The sequence below is a fragment of the Borostomias antarcticus genome (genome assembly GCF_949987555.1).
Source record: "Borostomias antarcticus genome assembly, chromosome: 5".
Taxonomy (NCBI): Eukaryota; Metazoa; Chordata; class Actinopteri; order Stomiiformes; family Stomiidae; genus Borostomias; species Borostomias antarcticus.
Genome location: NC_140238.1, coordinates 20115965 through 20135416, shown reverse-complemented (window position 1 = coordinate 20135416; position 19452 = coordinate 20115965). Strand labels below are relative to the sequence as shown.

The window sequence follows — 19452 nt, the reverse complement described above, 5'->3', positions numbered from 1 at the left end:
ACTTATGTGCAACCTGGCTGCAACCCACTGTGTTAGTAGGGTACTATATATAATGCAAAGAGATTCGATTTCTCTTGATTTCTACCGGACGTGTCGCCGCTGTGGTCATTTTCAAGGTATTATTGCAACACTTATACGATTATTATAGATTGTTCTAGACTGACAAGTTAAAGCTACCTACACTGTATAAATAATTTGTGTGGCTCGGAATGAATTATTAACATGCGCTATCCGCGTCCAGCAGCTGTGTGTCAGTCGGAAAAATATACGAGCCCACCCAGTTCGTCCAATCAGAGGAGGAGATTCAAGACACCTGCAGTATCTCAGCCAATCCGAGGACAAGCTCTTCCATTTCCTGTTGTGGATTTGGAAAACAACCGAATATTTATCGGCTGAAGAACGGGAACTGACTCTCTGGTTGTGTTTATGAATAAACCGGTGGATGTTTTGTTCTTAAACGACTCCAAAACGTGCATGAAAGGGCTCGAAGCGTAAGTAGGCCTATAGGCTTTAATTTCCATATCCATAGGCTAGCTGTTTGCCAACTGTCCCGTGTGCATAAACCAGTAATAATTTGCAGGACATCTGTCTGCCCCTTCCTGTCTGCCTCATAACATCATATCTAATAGCCCCTCTGTGCATATTTGGAATTGTCTTTGGACATATGTCTTCACCTCGGGGCCGTCGAGATGTCAGGTGTCCATTAGAGCAGCTCACCTGGCTATCTGATATCATGACGCGTATGCCGCGTATCTCTTGACAACCGCGGATCGGACAAACACCAATTTCAGGTGCTGCTGTTTTGTCCCGTTATTGTCCAGTAGGCCTATAGCCTACTAATAGCTGGGTACGACTAAATGCCGTATGTAAATGCACACTGTAAATAGGATTTAGAATCGAATTTTACACCCATCTAGACGTCCTCCACTTATTTCCCTATCTTTTTAGAATGACTACAGGTGGTAGCATCTATTTAGCACGCAGGCCTACAGTGGCGTACGTGCCTGTGTCCGTAGCCTGCAAAATGCTGGAACCGTTATTTTATTTTATGTTCTGAACTTGCCTAACCTGTTCTGGCTCAGGTTGTTATCAGCTTTCAAACTGTTGTTGCTTTTGAATTGAAACAAAGAAACAACATGTCAAGCCACACCTCACTTTCACAAAGTAGCTGCTAGCTCTCTTAGTGTTAGCAAGCTCTCTTAGCGCTACATTTGGTGTCAGAAGTGGGATGGCGGCCCTGGGGCCATCAGAGAGACGTGAGGACGTGAGGGACTTGGTATCCCTCTCCTGGACGGAGGGGATAATGTAACGACCCATAAGGCCAGTTAACAGCTCCGCCAAGGGAGCTAGCTCTCTTGGTGTAGCAGTTAGTGAGTTGGGTTTGGAAGCAGGAGGTCAGTTCGCTACAGTATCAGTGCTAGTTCTTTGACTCTTTGCAGATTTGTCTCCACTGGCAGTCCCTCTCCCATTCTCTAAATGATTTGAGTTCATGCTCTGAAGTCGATCTGGCTCACTACTTTCAGTCTCAAAATGAACTCTGAAAAGGAAGTGGCAGCCAGCATTCACCGTCATTTTAAAAGTCAACGGAACAACCAGCGCTGCTTGAATGCACAACAACAGTGGAAGGATAAATAGAGGATTGTCAGTCCCCTGTGCTCTCCCTCTCTCCCACCCACCCATACAGCGCCCATTATGTCCAACTCGCTACTATGGGCAGTGGACGTGTACGGGAAGGTATACAGCCTCTCCACCACCAGAGGGCGCTGGGAGCCGAGCGAGGATTCACTGCTGGAGCTGAAGCGCGTCACCACTGGACAGAGGCGCAGCTGGGGCATCGGCTGCGACCATCACGTCTACCTCAACATCCTCCCCAGCGTGGAGCGCATCCGCTTCCGGGAAGAGACCTATGAAAACCAGGTAGAGTGTGTGTGTATGCGCGCACGCGTAGAATGAGGGCACTGCCACCCATGTAGCGGTAGGGGTCGGCGTGGTCTGGGTGCTCAGGAAGGACTACAAAGTGAGAGAACACTCACCCACCACAGCACACTCTTTTGAAGACAGCTGTGATTGCACACAGACATGGGAAATTTAGTTTTATGATGTCTCATCACTGTTCAAGGAGTTTCAAGGAGTTTATTTGTGATATGTACATAGCCTAATACCGTGTACAATGAAAGTGTTTGTTTGTGTGTGTGTGTGGCTGTGTCTGTGTGTTGCCCCTGCGTGTCTCAGCGGTGGAACCCGGTGGAGGGCTTCACAGACGTGCTGCTGCCTACGGACCGCTGGGCGTGGAGCGACGTGACGGGGGTGACCTCCCAGCCGCTGCACAGCTTCCAGCTGCCCTCGGCCAGCTGGGAGTGGGAGGGGGACTGGTACGTGGACCAGAGCTGTGGAGGAGACCACGCTGGGGCGGGGGTGAGCAACAGTGATGGACACACACACACACACACATGCAGGCACATGCAAGCGTGCGCACACACACACACGCAGGCACACACACACACACACATACTTTCTCTTTCTCTCTCAAACACCCTCGGATAACATTTTCGTTTGGGAAACCTTTTACATTTTACTGTGTGTGTGTGTGTGTGTGTGTGTGTGTGTGTGTGTGTGTGCGCGTGTGTGTGCATGCGCATGCGTGTGTACAGTAGCCTTGTTTATGCTTCATTGCTGTTCTTGATAATATCATTACTTAGATGTACAGTATATCCATTTTATTGAAATTGTGTGTGTGTGTGTGTGTGTGTGTGTGTGTGTGTGTGTGTGTGTGTGTGTGTGTGTGTGTGTGTGTGTGTGTGTGTGTGCATGCATACGTGTGTGTTCCCAGGGCTGGGAGTATGCAGTAGACTTCCCTGCCAACTTCTCCAGAGAGAAGAAGTGGCAGTCGTGTGTCCGTCGCCGGCGATGGTTCCGCTACAGGAGATACAGAGACCGTGGCACCTGGGCCAAGGTCAGCAAATACACCTAACACAACACACTCCTTGTTGTTAGCCCGCTGCGTTTTGCCAAGCGAGGCTAGCCTGGCGCCTTATACGCTTCACGACCCGTACCCGCCGTCTCTCCGCAGATCCCATTGGACCACCCCAGGCGGCCGCCCCTCCCGCTCAGCGACATCAGCTGCGGGGGCTGGGAGATGAGTGACCAGCCGGGGAGGCACCACTTCCTGTGGGGAGTGTCGCAACAAGGACAGGTCAGCCCGAAACGCTTTTCACCTGTCTGAAGTAGATGACACTCACACCCCCAAAACAAGCTGTTGTCATTGAATGTTTCTTTAAGGATTTTCACACTGTACTTAGCTCAGGGCTAAATGCATTCTTAGAACCTTCTTAGCCCTAGGCTAAGGGAGCTGTTAGCCCCAGGCTAAGAAAGCTTTCACACTGACACCATCCTGGCACATTCCAAAGTGGGCTAACTCCGACTTTAGCCTAGGGCTTGCTGGCCCTGCTCTGGAGCAGGGTTAGCTCTGAGTTTGCTGGAAATCGACTAAACATGGGGCTAAAAGGGGTCAGTGTGAAAAGGGGCTAAAGTAAACAGTGGACTTTGCATCATGTTTTTGTTGTCCAATCACATAACTTCTTCATTACCTCATTACAGTAGGCGCTAGGCAACCAAAATCCAAACTCCACTACTAATGGCAACATCAAACGTCAGTAATATGTCCGTAAAAGATTTTACAAGGTTGAATTGTTTCTGAGTGGTCGGAGAAATCAGTTCAGAACAAACTAGATGGCAACATTTTAACGTGCTTGCTCTTAATGAGTAGTCACACGTCATTTGAATGTAAACATTAGTTGTGTGTTCCAACAGACGTTTAACCCAGGGTTAGTAGAACTGCAGTGTGAATTGTATAGCTCTGGGCTTAGGTTAACCCTGGGTTAACAATGTGTTTGTGAAAAGGGGCAAAGTTAACCCAGGGTTAACTCTTAGCTCTGGGCTAAGAATAGCCCCAGGCTAAGAATATGCAGTGTAAAAATGCTTTTTCATGACAATGCTGTGTGTTGTATTGCTGTTCTAAGGCTGTGGTAATTCTTGTCGTGAAGAGGATCATTTCTACATTATCCACTCCAATAAAATATGAGAGAGAAAAACATGCAGCATCCAGCTTTGCCAGGCAGCCGCACCTCATGTGGTTATGCAGGTTGTTGTTTTGACCACCAGAGGGCAGTATGAATCCGTATTTGTGGCCCAGTCAGACTTGGTACCAGCGGTCATGTCTCTTTTGGACATCCAGTCAGGAGGACATCCCAGGAATCTGTCGGCATACATTTGTCTTTAGGGATAATATTCTAGTGTTAACAGTCAACATATTATCCATTTACAGAGCTATACATACAACATACTGAGGCCAGCATTAGGGGAATTGGAACCTTCAGGCAGGTGCTTAGTCGGGGCTCTGAGGCTTTGTCCCAATGCTGTTTACTCCAACCTTCAACTGATGTGAAGTACATCTTAGTAAATCTGTCACTCTCCTTATTTGGACGTGACATAACGAAGACAGCACAAATGAATGAAGGGAGATAAAATGAAGAGCTCACTCAAACGGTCATCCATTTTCTAAACCTCTGAGAGCATCAGAAAATCCTCTTACACCCTCTGCTCATAGACTTTATGTATTCATGGTGTAGCTATGCTTGAAAACCACTTTTTTCAGTGGAGGACCGATGTTTTAGGCTTAGTTAAAAAAAGAAAAGAAAAAAAGAGTCAATCCTTGTGCTTATTTGAACATGGTCTTGTAGTTATAAAATTGGCATATTTTTGCCCCTAGCCATTCAACTTCAACTGCCTTTGAAATGTATGACTTACAGTAAAAGCAGCCTTTTGGTGCTATGTCGTCATGTCAGGGGAACGGCTCTGTATGTACTGTATGCTGCCTTCCAGATCGGAGTGTTTTCTGAAAACAAAAAAAGAAAGGGAAATGACTGGATTTTGGGCTTAAGTTTCGCTTTGAAATGTGTATAGTTTCACTTTCAATCATGTATAACTGTGTCAAATGGGTACGTACACCATCTCTAGCTAAAGCCATAGATTGACAATACTCTGACATTGTGTGTGTGTGTGTGTGTGTGTGTGTGTGTTGTGGGTAGGTGTGGTTCCGAGAGGGGATCCAGCCCCTGGTGCCCGAGGGTTCGTGCTGGGAGGAGGTGGCGGTCCCCAGAGAGGTGTCCCAGGTCTCCGCTGGTCCGGGGGACCTCCTCTGGGCCGTGCTCTGGGACGGACAGCTGCTGGCCAGGACAGGCATCAGCCTGGACAGCCCCACAGGTCCTCACCACCAGCATACGCACAGCAGCGGGGATTCAGTTCATGGCATAAGCCTTCTTGATGTTATACTGTCCTGTAAACTTTGTAAAATATTCTGAAGCCATTTTAGAACCTTTTAAATATTTACCATTTAACAGTTGATGGGCAGAGTGGACTATTTAGCTTGTGATTTAAGCGGCCTAATACTGTTGTGTTTTTTTCCCCCTCAGGGACCTCATGGGCAGCAGTGGAGGCGCCAGGGAAGGAGGGCACTGCCACCCATGTAGCGGTGGGGGTCGGCGTGGTCTGGGTGCTCTCAAAGGACTTCAAAGTGAGAGAACACTCACCCACCCTAACACACTCTTTTGAAGGCAGCTGTGATTGCACACAGACATGGGAAATGTAGTTTTATGATGTCTCATCACGGTTCAAGGCGGTTTACTTGTCATATGTACATAATGTCCAATGAACAATGAAAGCATTGTGTCTGTGCGTGTGTGCGCGCATGTGTGCGTGCGTGTGTGCATGCGCGTGTGCATGCGTGTGTGTGTGTGTGCACCAGGGTTATAATAGTTTTGCTTTTTTCATTAGTTTTTTTTAATATATCGTTTTAACTTTGTGTTCAATTTCAGTTTAGTTTTAATTAGTTTTTAAAGCAGATTTGCTAGTTTAGTTTATTTTTTATTTTTTGATAATGCTTAGTTTTAGTTTAGTTTTTATTAGTTTCATTATTAGTTTTAGTTTTTTTTTTCTGCGCTAGCCTCGTGAGACCATCCTGATCTCGTGAGCTCATGTTGTTTCACTCTGTGCAAAACAAACCATCTGGCGAACGTCAGATTACTTCTGCGCAGGGACACAGCTACGCATGGACACAGCTAAAGAAATAATGGAGGATAGATTTAATATCCACCCAAAATACTAGGCTTATGTATGAAATGAAAAAGACTAAAACTAAGGACATTTTCTCTACAATTTTAGTTTATTTTAGTTAGTTTTGTAAACACACAAAACAGTTTTAGTTAGTTATCGTTTTTTTGTAAAACCTAGTTTTTTTTTTTTTTTCAGTTAACTAAAATGTTTTTTCACACCTAGTTTTCGTTTTTTAGTTATTTTTCGTTAACTATAATAACCTTGGTGTGCACACGCGTTACCTGTGCAGGTGTGGTTCAGGCGGGGCGTGAACTCCCACAACCCCTGCGGCTCAGGGTGGATCAGTGTCGGAGGCGAGATGATCATGATGGACGTAGGGTTCAACGATCAGGTGAGAACATTCCCCCAGCCCCCTCCGTCTCCTCCCCCATGTCCCCCCCCCCCCCAACCGTACACAACACACACACACGCCTCCCCAGTCACACACACACACGCCTCCCCAGTCACACACACACACGCCTCCCCAGTCACACACACAAACGCCTCCCCAGTCACACACACACACACACGCCTCCGCAGTCTGCGTCCCTGTTGGAATTCGGCAGAGATGTTCACATGTTTTCGCCTGTCCCAATTATGTTAGAGCGGAGACCAGCCTGGGAGCAGGGGAGGTCGCAAGCTGAGAGTATTCAGACCCGGCCCGTGCCCCCCTCCTTCTCCCCCCGAACCCCCCCCTCCCTCCCCCTTTACCCGAGAGATTGGGTTGGCCCTGACAGATTCACATGTCCCTGGCTGGGTATTATCGCTGAGACAGGTTCACAGTCCGGGTTTGGAGACGAGGCGCGCGGCCGGCTCCATTCCCTGACCTCTGCTGAGTCTTATCGGGGTCTTGCTAGCGCTGCAACCCCTCCCCACCTCCCTCCCCTCCCCCAGGTCACCCTCCTCTCCTCCCATGTTCTGTAATGTGAGTATAGCCATCAGTCTATGCCAACACTAGTTCCCGGCCTAAGCCTTATATATCCACGGCCTATATTCCTCCTAACACCCCACACACACACACACACACACACACACATGCGCACACACACACACGCATACACACACACAGCCATATGGGCACTTTTCTAATTAGAGCGTGACTGGTGCATCATCATATTCCATATTTCCTATTTCATACTCCCAGTCAAGCGCTATGGATAGGCCTTGCATTCTGCAGTCGGGGTCGTATAGCCTTTTAAAGAAGAACCCTGCCTCCCAGACGTGTGAACTAGCTTCCTATTTTGGAAAGATAAATGCGGTTTGCATTTTACTTGGCCGTTAGGTTAGGATACTTCTATGTTGTGACATTATTGGCTTTCATGATTGGAATTCTTGAGTGACACTTGCGGCAAATTTTTTTTTTTTTTTTTTTTAATCACTCAGCAAAATCAATAGTTGACAGCTGTTTCACCACAGAACACACTTTTGAATACTTTTTTGGGTAAGTGGGCCCATAAATCTCCTTTTTATTTTTTAATTATATGTTTATTTGGAAAAGGCACAGTTTTTTATATAAGATCTCGCTCATTCAGAGAATACACTTTTCCATTCCATTTTCAATTATGAAAGACAAAAGAAACTATTACAAGAATCTCGGGGAGACCACCTGCTGCTGCTGGCATGCGAGAATAAAAATGACCAACCTCATGTTATGCATAAGAGTGATAAGTTCATACAAAATCTGTTCTCATTGGGGCTATGAATGTGATCCATTTTAACCAAATTTGGTAGAATCTAACTTTTTGGGTTCTTAGAAAGTAGGTTAGCTTTTCCATATTGAATATTTCTAGTATAATTCCAAACCAATCATCTATTGTGGGTGGTGAAGGAGTCATCCACTTTCTAGTGATTGATTTTTTACTTGCCACCAAGAGGATTTGTATCAACTTTATATAGCTCCTACGTTCCAAAAATGTAACATGGCCCAAGTACAGAGTCTCGAAATTCAGAGGAGTGTGAACATTGAAAACAGAATTCAGAGTAGTCTGAATATCCTTCCAAAAAACATTCAACTTGGGGCAGTCCCAGAAAACATGAAAATGATTGGCTACAGTTTAGCCACAATGTCTCCAACAGGGCAAATCTGAACCTTTATCTTTCTCCTGATAAGGTGTCATAAAAAAATCGATTTTTAATAACCTTTTGAGATGAGTTCAATATCAAGCCATTGTGGTATGTTTAGTTGTAGAGGCCTCATCATCTAGAGCAGGGGTGTCAAACTCAAATACACAGTGGGCCAAAATTTAAAACTTGAACAAAGTCGCGGGCCAACATTGAACAAATGAAAATTTTAATATGGACCCAAACAAGTTTTGCTTTAACATTGAATATGCACTTATCACTTTCGCTTTTGGTGCGCATCAATGGTGTGCACTAACATATGTGAATACGCCCTCAGACACAAGTGTTGGTGCTCCATCTGCTCAGTAGAGAAGCTTGTAAAACCCTGACTGTCCTACAGCCAGGCAGACAGACAGACAGCCGGCATGCAGACAGACAGCCAGGCAGACAGACAGGCCGGCAAGAAGGCAGACAGGATTGAATGAACAGGAACAGAGTAAACACAGCGGCCGGCTAGGTCAACACAGGTGTCTCTATCACAGTGAGACGTTACATAACGTATAGCTTCTGTTTTCTGCCTTTATTTTCGCCATTTTTAAGAAGGGGTAACACGGTTACAGTTGTAGTATGAGATTGCTATGACTACTGTCACAGAAGAGAGGGCGTTTCTGGGTCCTGTCTTGATTGACGCGCCAAACCAACAGCAGAGCATTATGGGATTTGTAGTATTAGCGGTGAATGCGCTGTATAATACTGGCGGGCCAGCTCTAGTAGTCATTTGGTATTGCCTCGCGGGCCAAATATAATTACACTGCGGGCCAAATTTGGCCCGCGGGCCAGAGTTTGACACCCCTGATCTAGAGCGTGTGTGTGTGTGTGTGTGTCAGGTGTGGGGGGTCGGCGAGGACCGGGGTCTGTACTTCAGAATGGGCGTGACGCCGTCCGAGCCCAGTGGGAGTGGCTGGATTCCTGTCTTGGCCCAGTGGGGTAGCAGCGTTGAGGTGGTCCCACTTAGGTCAGTAACAACTACCACAGAGGTCAAGGTTCATGGCAGTTAGCCTACTTCAAGTCTCTTAAGTCTTTATCAGTATTTCCACAGCCAGAAACGCTAACCTGATGCTAATGCTAATGTAGTTCATGTTCCCAAATGACTTGATTATAATGAACTATGTAATGTGGATATAAGGAACTATGTACTTTGCTTATAATGAACTATGTAATGTGTGCGTCAGTGTCTCCTCCCCCTTGTCTGTGACACACAGTGACAGCGGCGAGTTCCGAGGTCAGGTGACCGGGGCATCCCAGGGTTCAGTGCTGGGCTGTGACAACTCCATGTCAGACGCCCTCCCCAGCGACGCCCCCCCCTCTTCCTCCTCCTCCTCCTCCCCCTCCGCCTCCCGCTCCTCCTCGACCACAACCACCCCGGGACACATCCCCAACGTCACCAGCGACAGCTTCATCTCCAGCCTGGTCTCCGACCGGGAGAAGGCCCCTGCCACCACCACGCCTGAAGCGCCCCGGGCGGAGGACCCGGAGGCCGCCCCACCCATGCCCAGCCTCCCTTCACCGGCGTCGGGGCCGCATGTCCCCTGGAGCATCGTGGACCTGGAAGGGGCCGAGGCAGCACGGATCCCCCAGGAGGCGGGGCCCCCCGCGGCCGCCGTCTACCCCCTGGCTCTGGAGCCCTGCCCGGGCGCGGTGGAGGAGGAGGGCCCGGTGTGGGCCTGGGTCACCGGCGGGGGCTGCGACGTGGACTCCAGCTCCCCGATCAGCTGGCTCAGTCCTACAGGTGCGGCTGCCCCCCTGGTCACGGGTTATGGTCCGCTTCATCAGCACCACAGTCCTGTCCCTCTGTCTGCTGTTTGTAACACTACTCCGTTGTTAGACTAGCCTTAATGTCTGTCACCGTTTGTTCCTGTAATTGTAGTTTTGATCAGAGACATATTAATCAACAGGACACAGTATTTATTGATCAGAGACAGGCCACATTGTGCAAAGTGCTAAAGGCTAACTGTTAGCCATTCACACACAACATTTAAAAACATGTACAAGCAGGTTAGCGTAACCATAACAATTGTATACAACAGACAGACTTCCATTAACCAGCCTAGCCATTATCTAGCTATTATCAAGACAAGAGAAACGTAAGATGTAGAGGCAAGTCAACACAACAATACACTACCAGAGAAGGGGGACAACAGGCCTCAACTAACAAACAGAAAAGAAGTATTAAGCAAACAGAAAAGAAAAAAACATGTGAACATGTTTGAATAAAACATATCTCTCTCTCTCTCTCTCTCTCTCTCCATCTGTCTGTCTGTCCGGCAGGTCCTCTCACCAGCTCCTTGTCCCTGACCCCTGTCCAGTCCGCAGCCTGGAGTGAGGAGAAGGAGAAGGAGGTGCACAGAGGCGGCAGTAAGAAGCCGGTGGAGAGGAGCACGGTAAGACGGTCCCGTCACGTCGGATTCAAGCCATGTCTCCAAGGTGGCTCGCTCACCTTATATGGAATTTGGACCTTATACAGTATGTAATTAGAATAGAATAGAATAGAATAGAAGGTTTATTCGCCACTAATCGATTCCTCTGGTTCCTACAGGAGGTTCAGTTATAAGGTTCACAATCTGGCAATTTACTATCCGTAGTCTAGCAGTGTATCAAATTGACCCCCATCTACTTATTCCATCCACTCATGGATGTGTGTGTGTGTGTGTGTGTGTCTGTGTGTGTGTGTGTGTGTGTGTGTGTGTGTGTGTGTGTGCGCCAGTCCGTGTGGGTGAGGAAAGGCACCATGCGCTGGTGGAGGGACTGGACGCCTCGGCGCTGGGTGGAGGTGGGCGTGGCCCTGGAGCAGTCCACCAACAACAACAGCCGGAAAGACAGCATCTTCTTCATCTACTACACCCAGTACGGAGAGAAGAAGGTCAGGACACAGCAGTGCTCCTAGTATGGCGAGCCCACTGTAGACACTGGTTACAGAGACACAGTGGGACTCCCAGTATGACTGGTCCACTGTAGACACTGGTTACTGTGTTATACTGTACATCAGGGACTTTGCTGTAGGACTGCAGGTCAGCAGCTTACAAAACAGCCTGTACCAAAACGGACACACACACACACACACACACACAATGCTAACTCACATGTATTACACACACACAATGCTAACTCTCATGTATTCTCTCTCTCTCTCTCTCTCTCCCCCTCTCCCTCCCTCCTGTCTCTTTTTCTCTCAGTACCTGCATGTGTTTGTGAAGGAGGTGACGGCACTGGTTCCGGTGCTCAGCGATGCCCACCACACCTTCGCCGTGTACACGGCTCAGAGGACCAAGCAGAGGTGGCCCCTCCTCCTGGCGGCCCACACTGAGAAGGACATGAACGACTGGGTACCGATTCCGTCGCCACACCATGGGAACTGTGAAGTGTGCTATTTCTGTTAGAGGCACAACAGCGCATAACATGTTCATTCTGCCCACAGCAAACAGAGCAACTCCCACTGTGTTACGTATCTAAATGGAGTAGGTTTTTTAGGTAGTGGTTTGTGATTTCCTGTTAGACTAAGGAAGGAGTCTGATGATTGGATGACCTCCATAGCCATTCCTCCAAATTGAGGGAAAACAAACTTGCTAGGCATGTAGGTAGGTTGACAGGTAGACTTGGCAACTCAAAATGATTGGAAGCACTTATTACAGTCCTGCGACCTCCACATATTATGGACTTATTTCATTTTAGTGTCAGAGCAGTTTATTGATTGATTGCTGTCAGGATATAATGAGAATTGCAAAAACATAACAAAAAGTGTCTCAGAGCCAAACCGCATATTGCACCTTTAGCTATATACACACCCAGGTTGTTGTGTTCACGTATTATGCTAAACTCTCATTAGTCTTCCTGGAGTCAGTTATTGGCATCACTCATCTGGACCATACCATTATGCCTGTCCTTGAGGGGTGTTTTGTCCGTGCCCCTGCAGATGTCCCTGTTGCTGGACTTCTGCTGCGAGTCCCGGGGCATCAGGGGACCCCCGTCCAGACAAGCCCTGTGGTCGGTCACCTCGAAAGGGGACGTGATGGTCCACGAACCCTCGGCCTGCCTAGAGGCCTCCGCACACATGCTCCCCTGTGACCTCATGTGAGGCTCTGCCTACACTCTGTATCTCTTTTCTTTTTAAACCCCTCTCCTTCTCTCTCTCCTTCTCTTTCTCTCTGCCTCTTTTCTACCACCCACTCTGCTCTCCACCCAACACTAGAGGGCAGAGTTTCCAATCATGCATGTTCTGTCTGTGCCTTGATTGATGTCAACACTTCATGAATCTCCGCTCAGAACTACACTTCCAGGCCCATGTGTTCTTTTCACGTTCACAATGACATCTAATCTAGTTGAGCTCTCATATTCTGTGATATGCCAACTCTCACCTGGTGGCGCTCTCCTCCTGTCGCAAACGTTTTCCGCTCTGCCGATGCTAACATGCTAACAACTCTTGTACTGTGTCTCTTCCTGTGGTGTCACTGATGCTAACTCTAGCTGGGGTGGCGCTAACCACTAACTGTCTGGTCCAGGTTCTGGCGGCAGGTTCCGGGCCACCTGCGCTGTGTAGAGTGTAACAGTCTGGGGGTGGTGTGGGGCGTCGGGTGTGACGGCACCGCCTGGGTCTACACCAGGCGCCGCGGGGAGGAGCCCGCTCAGGGTAAACATCCCCTTTCTGGCCAACCCCCCCTACACCTCACCCCGCCACCCAAATTAGTGCTTCATAATGTCTGTGTAAGAATTCCCCATGTAAGCGTTACAATCAAACTTGAAGCTCAAAGTAAATTCCCTAAATCGCCCCTCTTGCTTCCCAGCACTTTCTAACCGCCTGCTAGCCTGGTGTGTAGTTGCTTGTGCACGGTGCCACTTTCTACTGCAGCTTTCTACTGCACTTTTCACATCAGCCGAAGTGTTGCTCTGTACACTATAGCGGAGTTGTCTCGTCCCCTGCTTGTAGGAGGCACGGGCTGTGTGCGTACACAGACGGACGTGAGGAGTGTGTACATCTACGAGAACCAGCGATGGAACCCCATGGCCGGATATACAGACAAGTACTTAAACACTCACATACAGTAGGCTACATTGTGTCTTAGGGCTTAACTGTGCAAAGTGTGCCTGAATGGTTTTCTGTGTGTTATAATGTGGCCTCGACCAGATAAATTCAACTGTTCCCCTGTCACGCAGTGTGAGCAATTGATCTTGTGCGTGTGTGTGTCTACAGAGGTCTCCCCAGAGACCGGGCCATGTGGAGTGATGAGAGCGGGCTGAAGGAGTGCACCAAGACCAACACACACCCTCCCTCGCCACAGTGGACCTGGGTAGCTACTAGTCTGAGTTGGGGACCAGATCCCACGCAGCACCCACCAGATCGCCACACAGTCTAAACGCCATTATTGGTGGCAGGGCGTGTGCTCCTTCTCACCACCGTGGTGCCTCTGTGTTTTCAGGTGACAGAGTGGACCGTGGACCAGGACATCCCTGGAGGGACGGACAAGGACGGTTGGCAGTATGCAGCAGGTTTCCCCGTGTACGTAGGAAAACAATTGTTTGTAGCCATTCGTGGTCCTGTGATAGTCAAAAACCTCAAACGGAGACAGAGAATGCGTTCACATTTTCGGGGTATGAGTCTGAGACCTCTGTGTGTTCATCACTTAGCACGTTTCACGGCCACAAGACCATGAAGGACTTTGTGCGACGCAGACGCTGGGCCAGGTATTGTCTACACACACACACACACACACATACACACTTCTTGGCAGAGAAGCGCACATAGCACAGCTACTCTGGCCACATTATTCATGTAGATTCGCATCGCCAGAACACAGATATTTCCTTTGATCTCCACAGGAAGTGTAAGATCAGCCTGAGTGCTCCGTGGCAGCAGGTCCCGCCCGTTCCTCTGAGTGACATCACAGTGCTGCCATGCCTGGCCCAGAGCAGCATGGAGCAGGTGCCCGTCTGGGCACTCAGCGACAAGGGGGACGTCCTCTGTCGCCTGGGGGTCACCCCCCTAACACCTGAGGTGAGGAAACCCACCCCAAAATAGTGTTGCATGGTATATCAATACTAGAAAGGTACCGCGATACCCTGCCGTCAAAAACGGTACGATTTATTAGTACCGGTACTTTAAGAATGAGCCGTATTTCCGAGTTGTGTCGAGGCAGTGTGTCGGTTCAGTGTGGGTGCGTCTCTTTCGGGCCTGGGTTACACGGCGCCGCTTGAGAGAGAGAATGACAAAGAAAACGAGAATGACGTCCAAGTTACACGGAACGTTTTATCAGCGCAGAAGTTATCAGGGTTACATGGGCAATACCATTCGCAACACTGAGCATGCGCGTGCCTGTTATAAACAGACCCTGACAGTTATCTATGAACATAATTTGTTTCTAAGGCATTTATTTAGGGCTGCCTGTATTCAACCAAAGGAAATCTTGGTCAGCCTGTTCTCAGGCCTACATTTCCAAATTAGGTTGATCCTATTCCTTAGTGAGTAATTAACTAGTAGGCCTAATTCGTTATTCAGCATAAGTTATTATTAGGTGGGCTAGCTTGTAGAAGCTAGCCCAACTTGTGATATTCCCACTATTTCTTTCTTTCTTTATTAGGTGGGCTAGCTTGCAGAAGCTAGCCCAACTTGTGATATTCCCACTATTTCTTTATTAGGTGGGCTAGCTTGTAGAAGCTAGCCCAACTTGTGATATTCTCACTATTTCTTTCTTTCTTTCTTTATTCTTGTTCTCCCCAGTTTTTGTCTCCTTAACTACTTCTTCATACTTTGTGCTAGAAATGTCATTCAAACTTTAAAATGTTCATGATGTTTAGCTCTTTAACGTATCCATTCAGATTTTAGATATTTTTTATAGTTTGTTAGAAATCTAAGTTTTAAAACTAACTTTTTTGTCCCATTGAAACTGCTTGAAACTGCTTTTGGAATGTTCAGAAACTTTGTTTTTAGAGTGGTGGCAGCTGTTGCTTTGAAAATATTCACACATTTTGTAAACTTCTGGCACTCCTACAGTTTTGACGGCTCACACACATGCAGTATTATATATCGAAATGTTCACACAACTGTGCTGATTCGTACAATGTAAGTATCTAAGCTGTGTGACCTGTCATACAGTTTTCGCTGTATGACGATTTGTTCAGCAACTGCGCTCCCCATTGAAAAGGCGCTGCACTCTAGCTTTTGTGCTTCTAATTGGTGTGAATGCTTTAGAGCATTCACACTACAGTATTGTTATCCAGTTCTTTATTAGTGTGAATGTTGTGTCGGCATTCACACTATTTAGTGTGAATGCTGATTCAGCATTCACACTATTGTTATCCAGTTCTTTATTAGTGTGAATGCTTTAGAGCATTCACACTATTGTTATCCAGTTCTTTATTATTATTCTTCCGTACGTTTTTTGGCTCACTGTAGCTCCTTCATACTTTGAGCTATTTAAACCATTCAGGTATCAAAATGTTCAGCTTGTTAAGGTCTTTATGGGATATCTTTCAGATTTTTAATAACTTCCATACTTTTTAAAATATTCAGCTTTTTTCAAAAAATAAATTTACAATGGCAGACCTTGAAATCCTCTTCAGCTTTGAGACCTATCTCCTCCTCCATTTTTTGTGCTAGAAACCTCCTTCAAAGTTTAAAATGTTCAGGACCTTTAGCACATTTAATGCATTCAACAGATTTTTTAAATTCCTTATAGTTATTATGTAATTTAAGTTTGTTTTGGACCTCTTTTAACATTGAAGTGGATGTGTGGAATGTTGTTTTTAGAGTGTAGCAGCTCGTTTTTTGAAAACATCTACACGTTATGTAAACTGCTGTTGCTCCTACAGTTTTAACAGCCCATACACAAACTTATAGTTATCGCTGTATGACGATTTGTTTGGCAACTGCGCTCCCTATTGAAATGTATGGCGAGTGAGTCAGCGAATTCTGTGTTCTGTGCTGCTGCACTGTGGTTGCTATGGTGACAGTTCACTGGAGAGAGCTTGAATCAATCAATATCCTGATTCATACAATATCTAAGCTGTGAAATGTAAAGTTTTTGCGTTATGACCATTTGTTTGAAGAGTATGCTCACCATTCAAACTAATGGCGCTCCACTCGCTTTTGAGTTGCTAATTTCTGAATTCATACCTGTTTTCTAACCTGTCACCACTCCTACAGTTTTTAAGATAAATGGATATATTATACCTCAAAATGTTCAGCTGGTTCCTGTGATGTAAACCTCTAAGCGTTGACATTTATACTTTTTGAGCTGGAGCTGTCTGAAGCTGGTCATGCTTTCCCCTTGCAAACAATTGATGGAAGTGTCAGTTGGGATTTGAATTTGGGTGCATGGGCAGCCTCTCTTGAAGGTACAGACACCCTTGGACCACACAACTCAGCCCGTGAGTGGGCTAGTGGGCTGCTTCACTGGTGAAGGCAGATGGGTGGCCCGGAGAGGGGTACACTGTCCATGACCTGCTTTGACATGAGGGGGCGGAGTCTCACCACACCCTTAATCGCACTATCCACGCCACGGACCCCACAATTCAGCCCGAGTGGGCTAGAGACACATGGTCTTCGCCGGTGGGTGCATAGAGATTGCCCGGAGGTCACTGTACTGTCCCCGACGGGTTGTATAGCAGTAGCTGTTACAATCAGCTGTAGCAGCTAGCCCACTTCACATTTTCTCCAGGAAATGTACTTTCTAGTTGTGACAACACTACCCCAGAATGACCTCAGGACTACAGACGAAATGCGATTCAGGGTGTGGAAAGTCTCTAGGTCCAGAGTGATTTCTCGGTTGGAATTCCAGCCAGGCCAATCAGCGTCCTTTGTTTGTGATGGTGGAATTAAACGGCACGATGTGTATGGTTAGTGGATTAACTAATCACTGAGGAAAACTGTGGGAGCCTGTTCAGAATGAACAATGAAGTGAAACGAATTCAGTCTGAGTGTCAGACTACAGATGAAAACACCTCCTCATCATTTGAGGTGTGATTGAAAATTACAGTTCCGCAGTAAGCAGGATCAAATCCTTTTTTCATCTGACAATATCAGAGTCAGTGATGCGTAGGCCCACCAACACTAAGAATGTCTGGGACTGGATCTCCTCCCAACTCCTCCAGCCACTCTTCATTACGATTCTCATGAACATGTACTGAAATCACCATCGCATCTACAACCTTCCGAATCAAGCGAGCGACCATGTTCAACACTGGGTCCCTGACTTCCTGTTTGTCACAGGGTACTTCCTGGCTCCATGTGGGCACAGACCAGCCCTTCAAGTCCATCTCCATCGGCGGTGCCAACCAAGTGTGGGCCATCGCCAGGGACGGAGCCGTGTTCTACCGGGGCTCGGTGTCGGCCCAGAACCCCGCAGGTAGGCCCACACCCAGGGACAAAACCATCGCTCTGAATCCTTTCTGAGACTTTGTGAAGTAGACATATGCCATTGCATTTCTAAGCAGGGGCAGTAGAGGGGGTCCTAAAACCGAAATGTAAGGTTTGGGCGCCAGGCACAGTTGAACTACTGTGCTGTGCTCCCTCAGATCCCAGCGTGATTCATCCCGTTGTATTTGAACCCCTTTCGCACATGTATGATTCAAGCTTTAGCATGTGCTCTTTAGCGGCTGTGGCTCAGGAGGCGGTTCGAATCTCGGCTCCTCCTGACGTGTTGAAGTGTCCTTGAGCAAAGACACAACCCCAAATTGCTCCCATTGAGAAGGCTAGCACCTTGCATGGCAGCTGCCGCCATTGGTGTGTGTACAGTATGTGTGAATGGATAAAAGCGCTACATACAGTAAGTGCAGTTCATTTACCATTTGTCCCCCATGCAGGAGAATGTTGGTACCACATCCCCTCGCCACCGAAGCAGACTCTGAAACAGCTGTCTGTGGGGAGGACCTCCGTCTACGCCGTGGATGAAAACAGTGAGTACCCCCCCCCCCCCTCTCAGTCAGACCCCACCCAGACACACACACACACACACTGACCTGTCCTGGTGTGTGTGCTGTAGGTAATCTGTGGTACAGACAGGGCCTGACGCCCAGCTACCCGCAGGGCTCCGCCTGGGAGCTCATCTCCAACAACGTCGCCAAGGTCTCCGTGGGACCCCTGGACCAGGTCTGGGCTCAGTCACAACACCACTCCCATCCACCCTATAAACTTTCCCTCTGCTATCTACACCGCCTCCATGAGTCCAATCCGTTCGTAACACAACACGCAAACACTCTGTTCCACAAAGAAAAGTGGATAATGTTGTTCTCCCTTTCCTCACTTACACTATGTGAAACAATGTGCTACTACTGTATGTAGACCAGGTTGTGGTGTGTGTGTGTGTTGTGTGTGTGTTGTGTGTGTGTGTGTCTGAGCGGTGTTGTGTGTCCCAGGTGTGGATCATCGCAGATGGAGTCCCAGGTTTCCCCGCCGAGACCCCCGGAGCCGTCTGTCACCGGCTTGGCGTGGGGCCCATGCAGCCCAAGGGCCAGTCATGGGACTACGGCATAGGGGTGAGCGATGGCTGCTTCAAGACTAGGTTAAAGGTCCCATTTTAATAAAAGACGTGTACCTTTTAAACACCTCAGCAAAGTGCCTGCTGACCAAGGCCACCTGGGATGTATTTTAATAGCTCCTCTGTGCCCGTGTGTCCTACAGGGAGGGTGGGAGCACATCAGCGTGAGGGGGAATGCCACCGAAGCCCCCCGGGCCTCCCACTCCACCGTGGCTCTTGGCGGGAGCCCCTGTAGCCCCCTCCCTTCCAGCCCCCGCACACCCTGTAGCCCCCTCCCAGCTAGTCCCCGAACGCTCCGTAACACCTACCCCCCCACTTCAAGCACCCCCCTCCCTGCTAGTCCCAGCAACCCCCATAGCTCCCTCCCCCCCACTTCAAGCACCCCCCTTCCCATCAGTCCCATCACCACCTGTAGCCCCCTCCCCCCCGGTTCAAGCAACCCACTTCCCATCAGTCCCAGCACCGTCTGTAGCCCCCTCCCCCCCGGTTCAAGCAACCCACTTCCCATCAGTCCCAGTACCGCCTGTAGCCCCCTCCCCCCTGGTTCAAGCAACCCACTTCCCATCAGTCCCAGCACCACCTGTAGCCCCCTCCCTGCTAGTCCCAGCACCATCTGTAGCACCCTTCCCACCATGCCACAAGAACAGGTCAACGGGAATATAGGGAGTCACAACCCAGGCCTTTGGCAGCAGTGAATACACCAGATGCTTGGATA

The 19452-nt window shown here is 48.2% G+C and overlaps 1 protein-coding gene across 1 annotated transcript; it reads left to right on the top strand.

Moving 5' to 3' along the window:
• Window positions 1-360: 360 nt before the first annotated feature.
• Window positions 361-19400, top strand: LOC311309662 (tectonin beta-propeller repeat-containing protein 1-like; the record flags this gene model as incomplete). Its single annotated transcript, XM_084438990.1, is given in 26 exon segments — window positions 361-491; window positions 1685-1917; window positions 2233-2415; window positions 2831-2953; window positions 3071-3193; window positions 5088-5262; window positions 5472-5572; window positions 6401-6502; window positions 9099-9226; window positions 9444-10000; window positions 10540-10652; window positions 10976-11131; window positions 11445-11594; window positions 12182-12339; window positions 12768-12895; window positions 13193-13286; window positions 13457-13553; window positions 13683-13762; window positions 13891-13947; window positions 14083-14257; window positions 17471-17606; window positions 18064-18156; window positions 18243-18349; window positions 18616-18735; window positions 18881-18940; window positions 18942-19400. Coding segments are annotated over 25 exon segments (3900 nt in total). The 5' UTR covers window positions 361-491; window positions 1685-1692.
• Window positions 19401-19452: the final 52 nt, after the last annotated feature.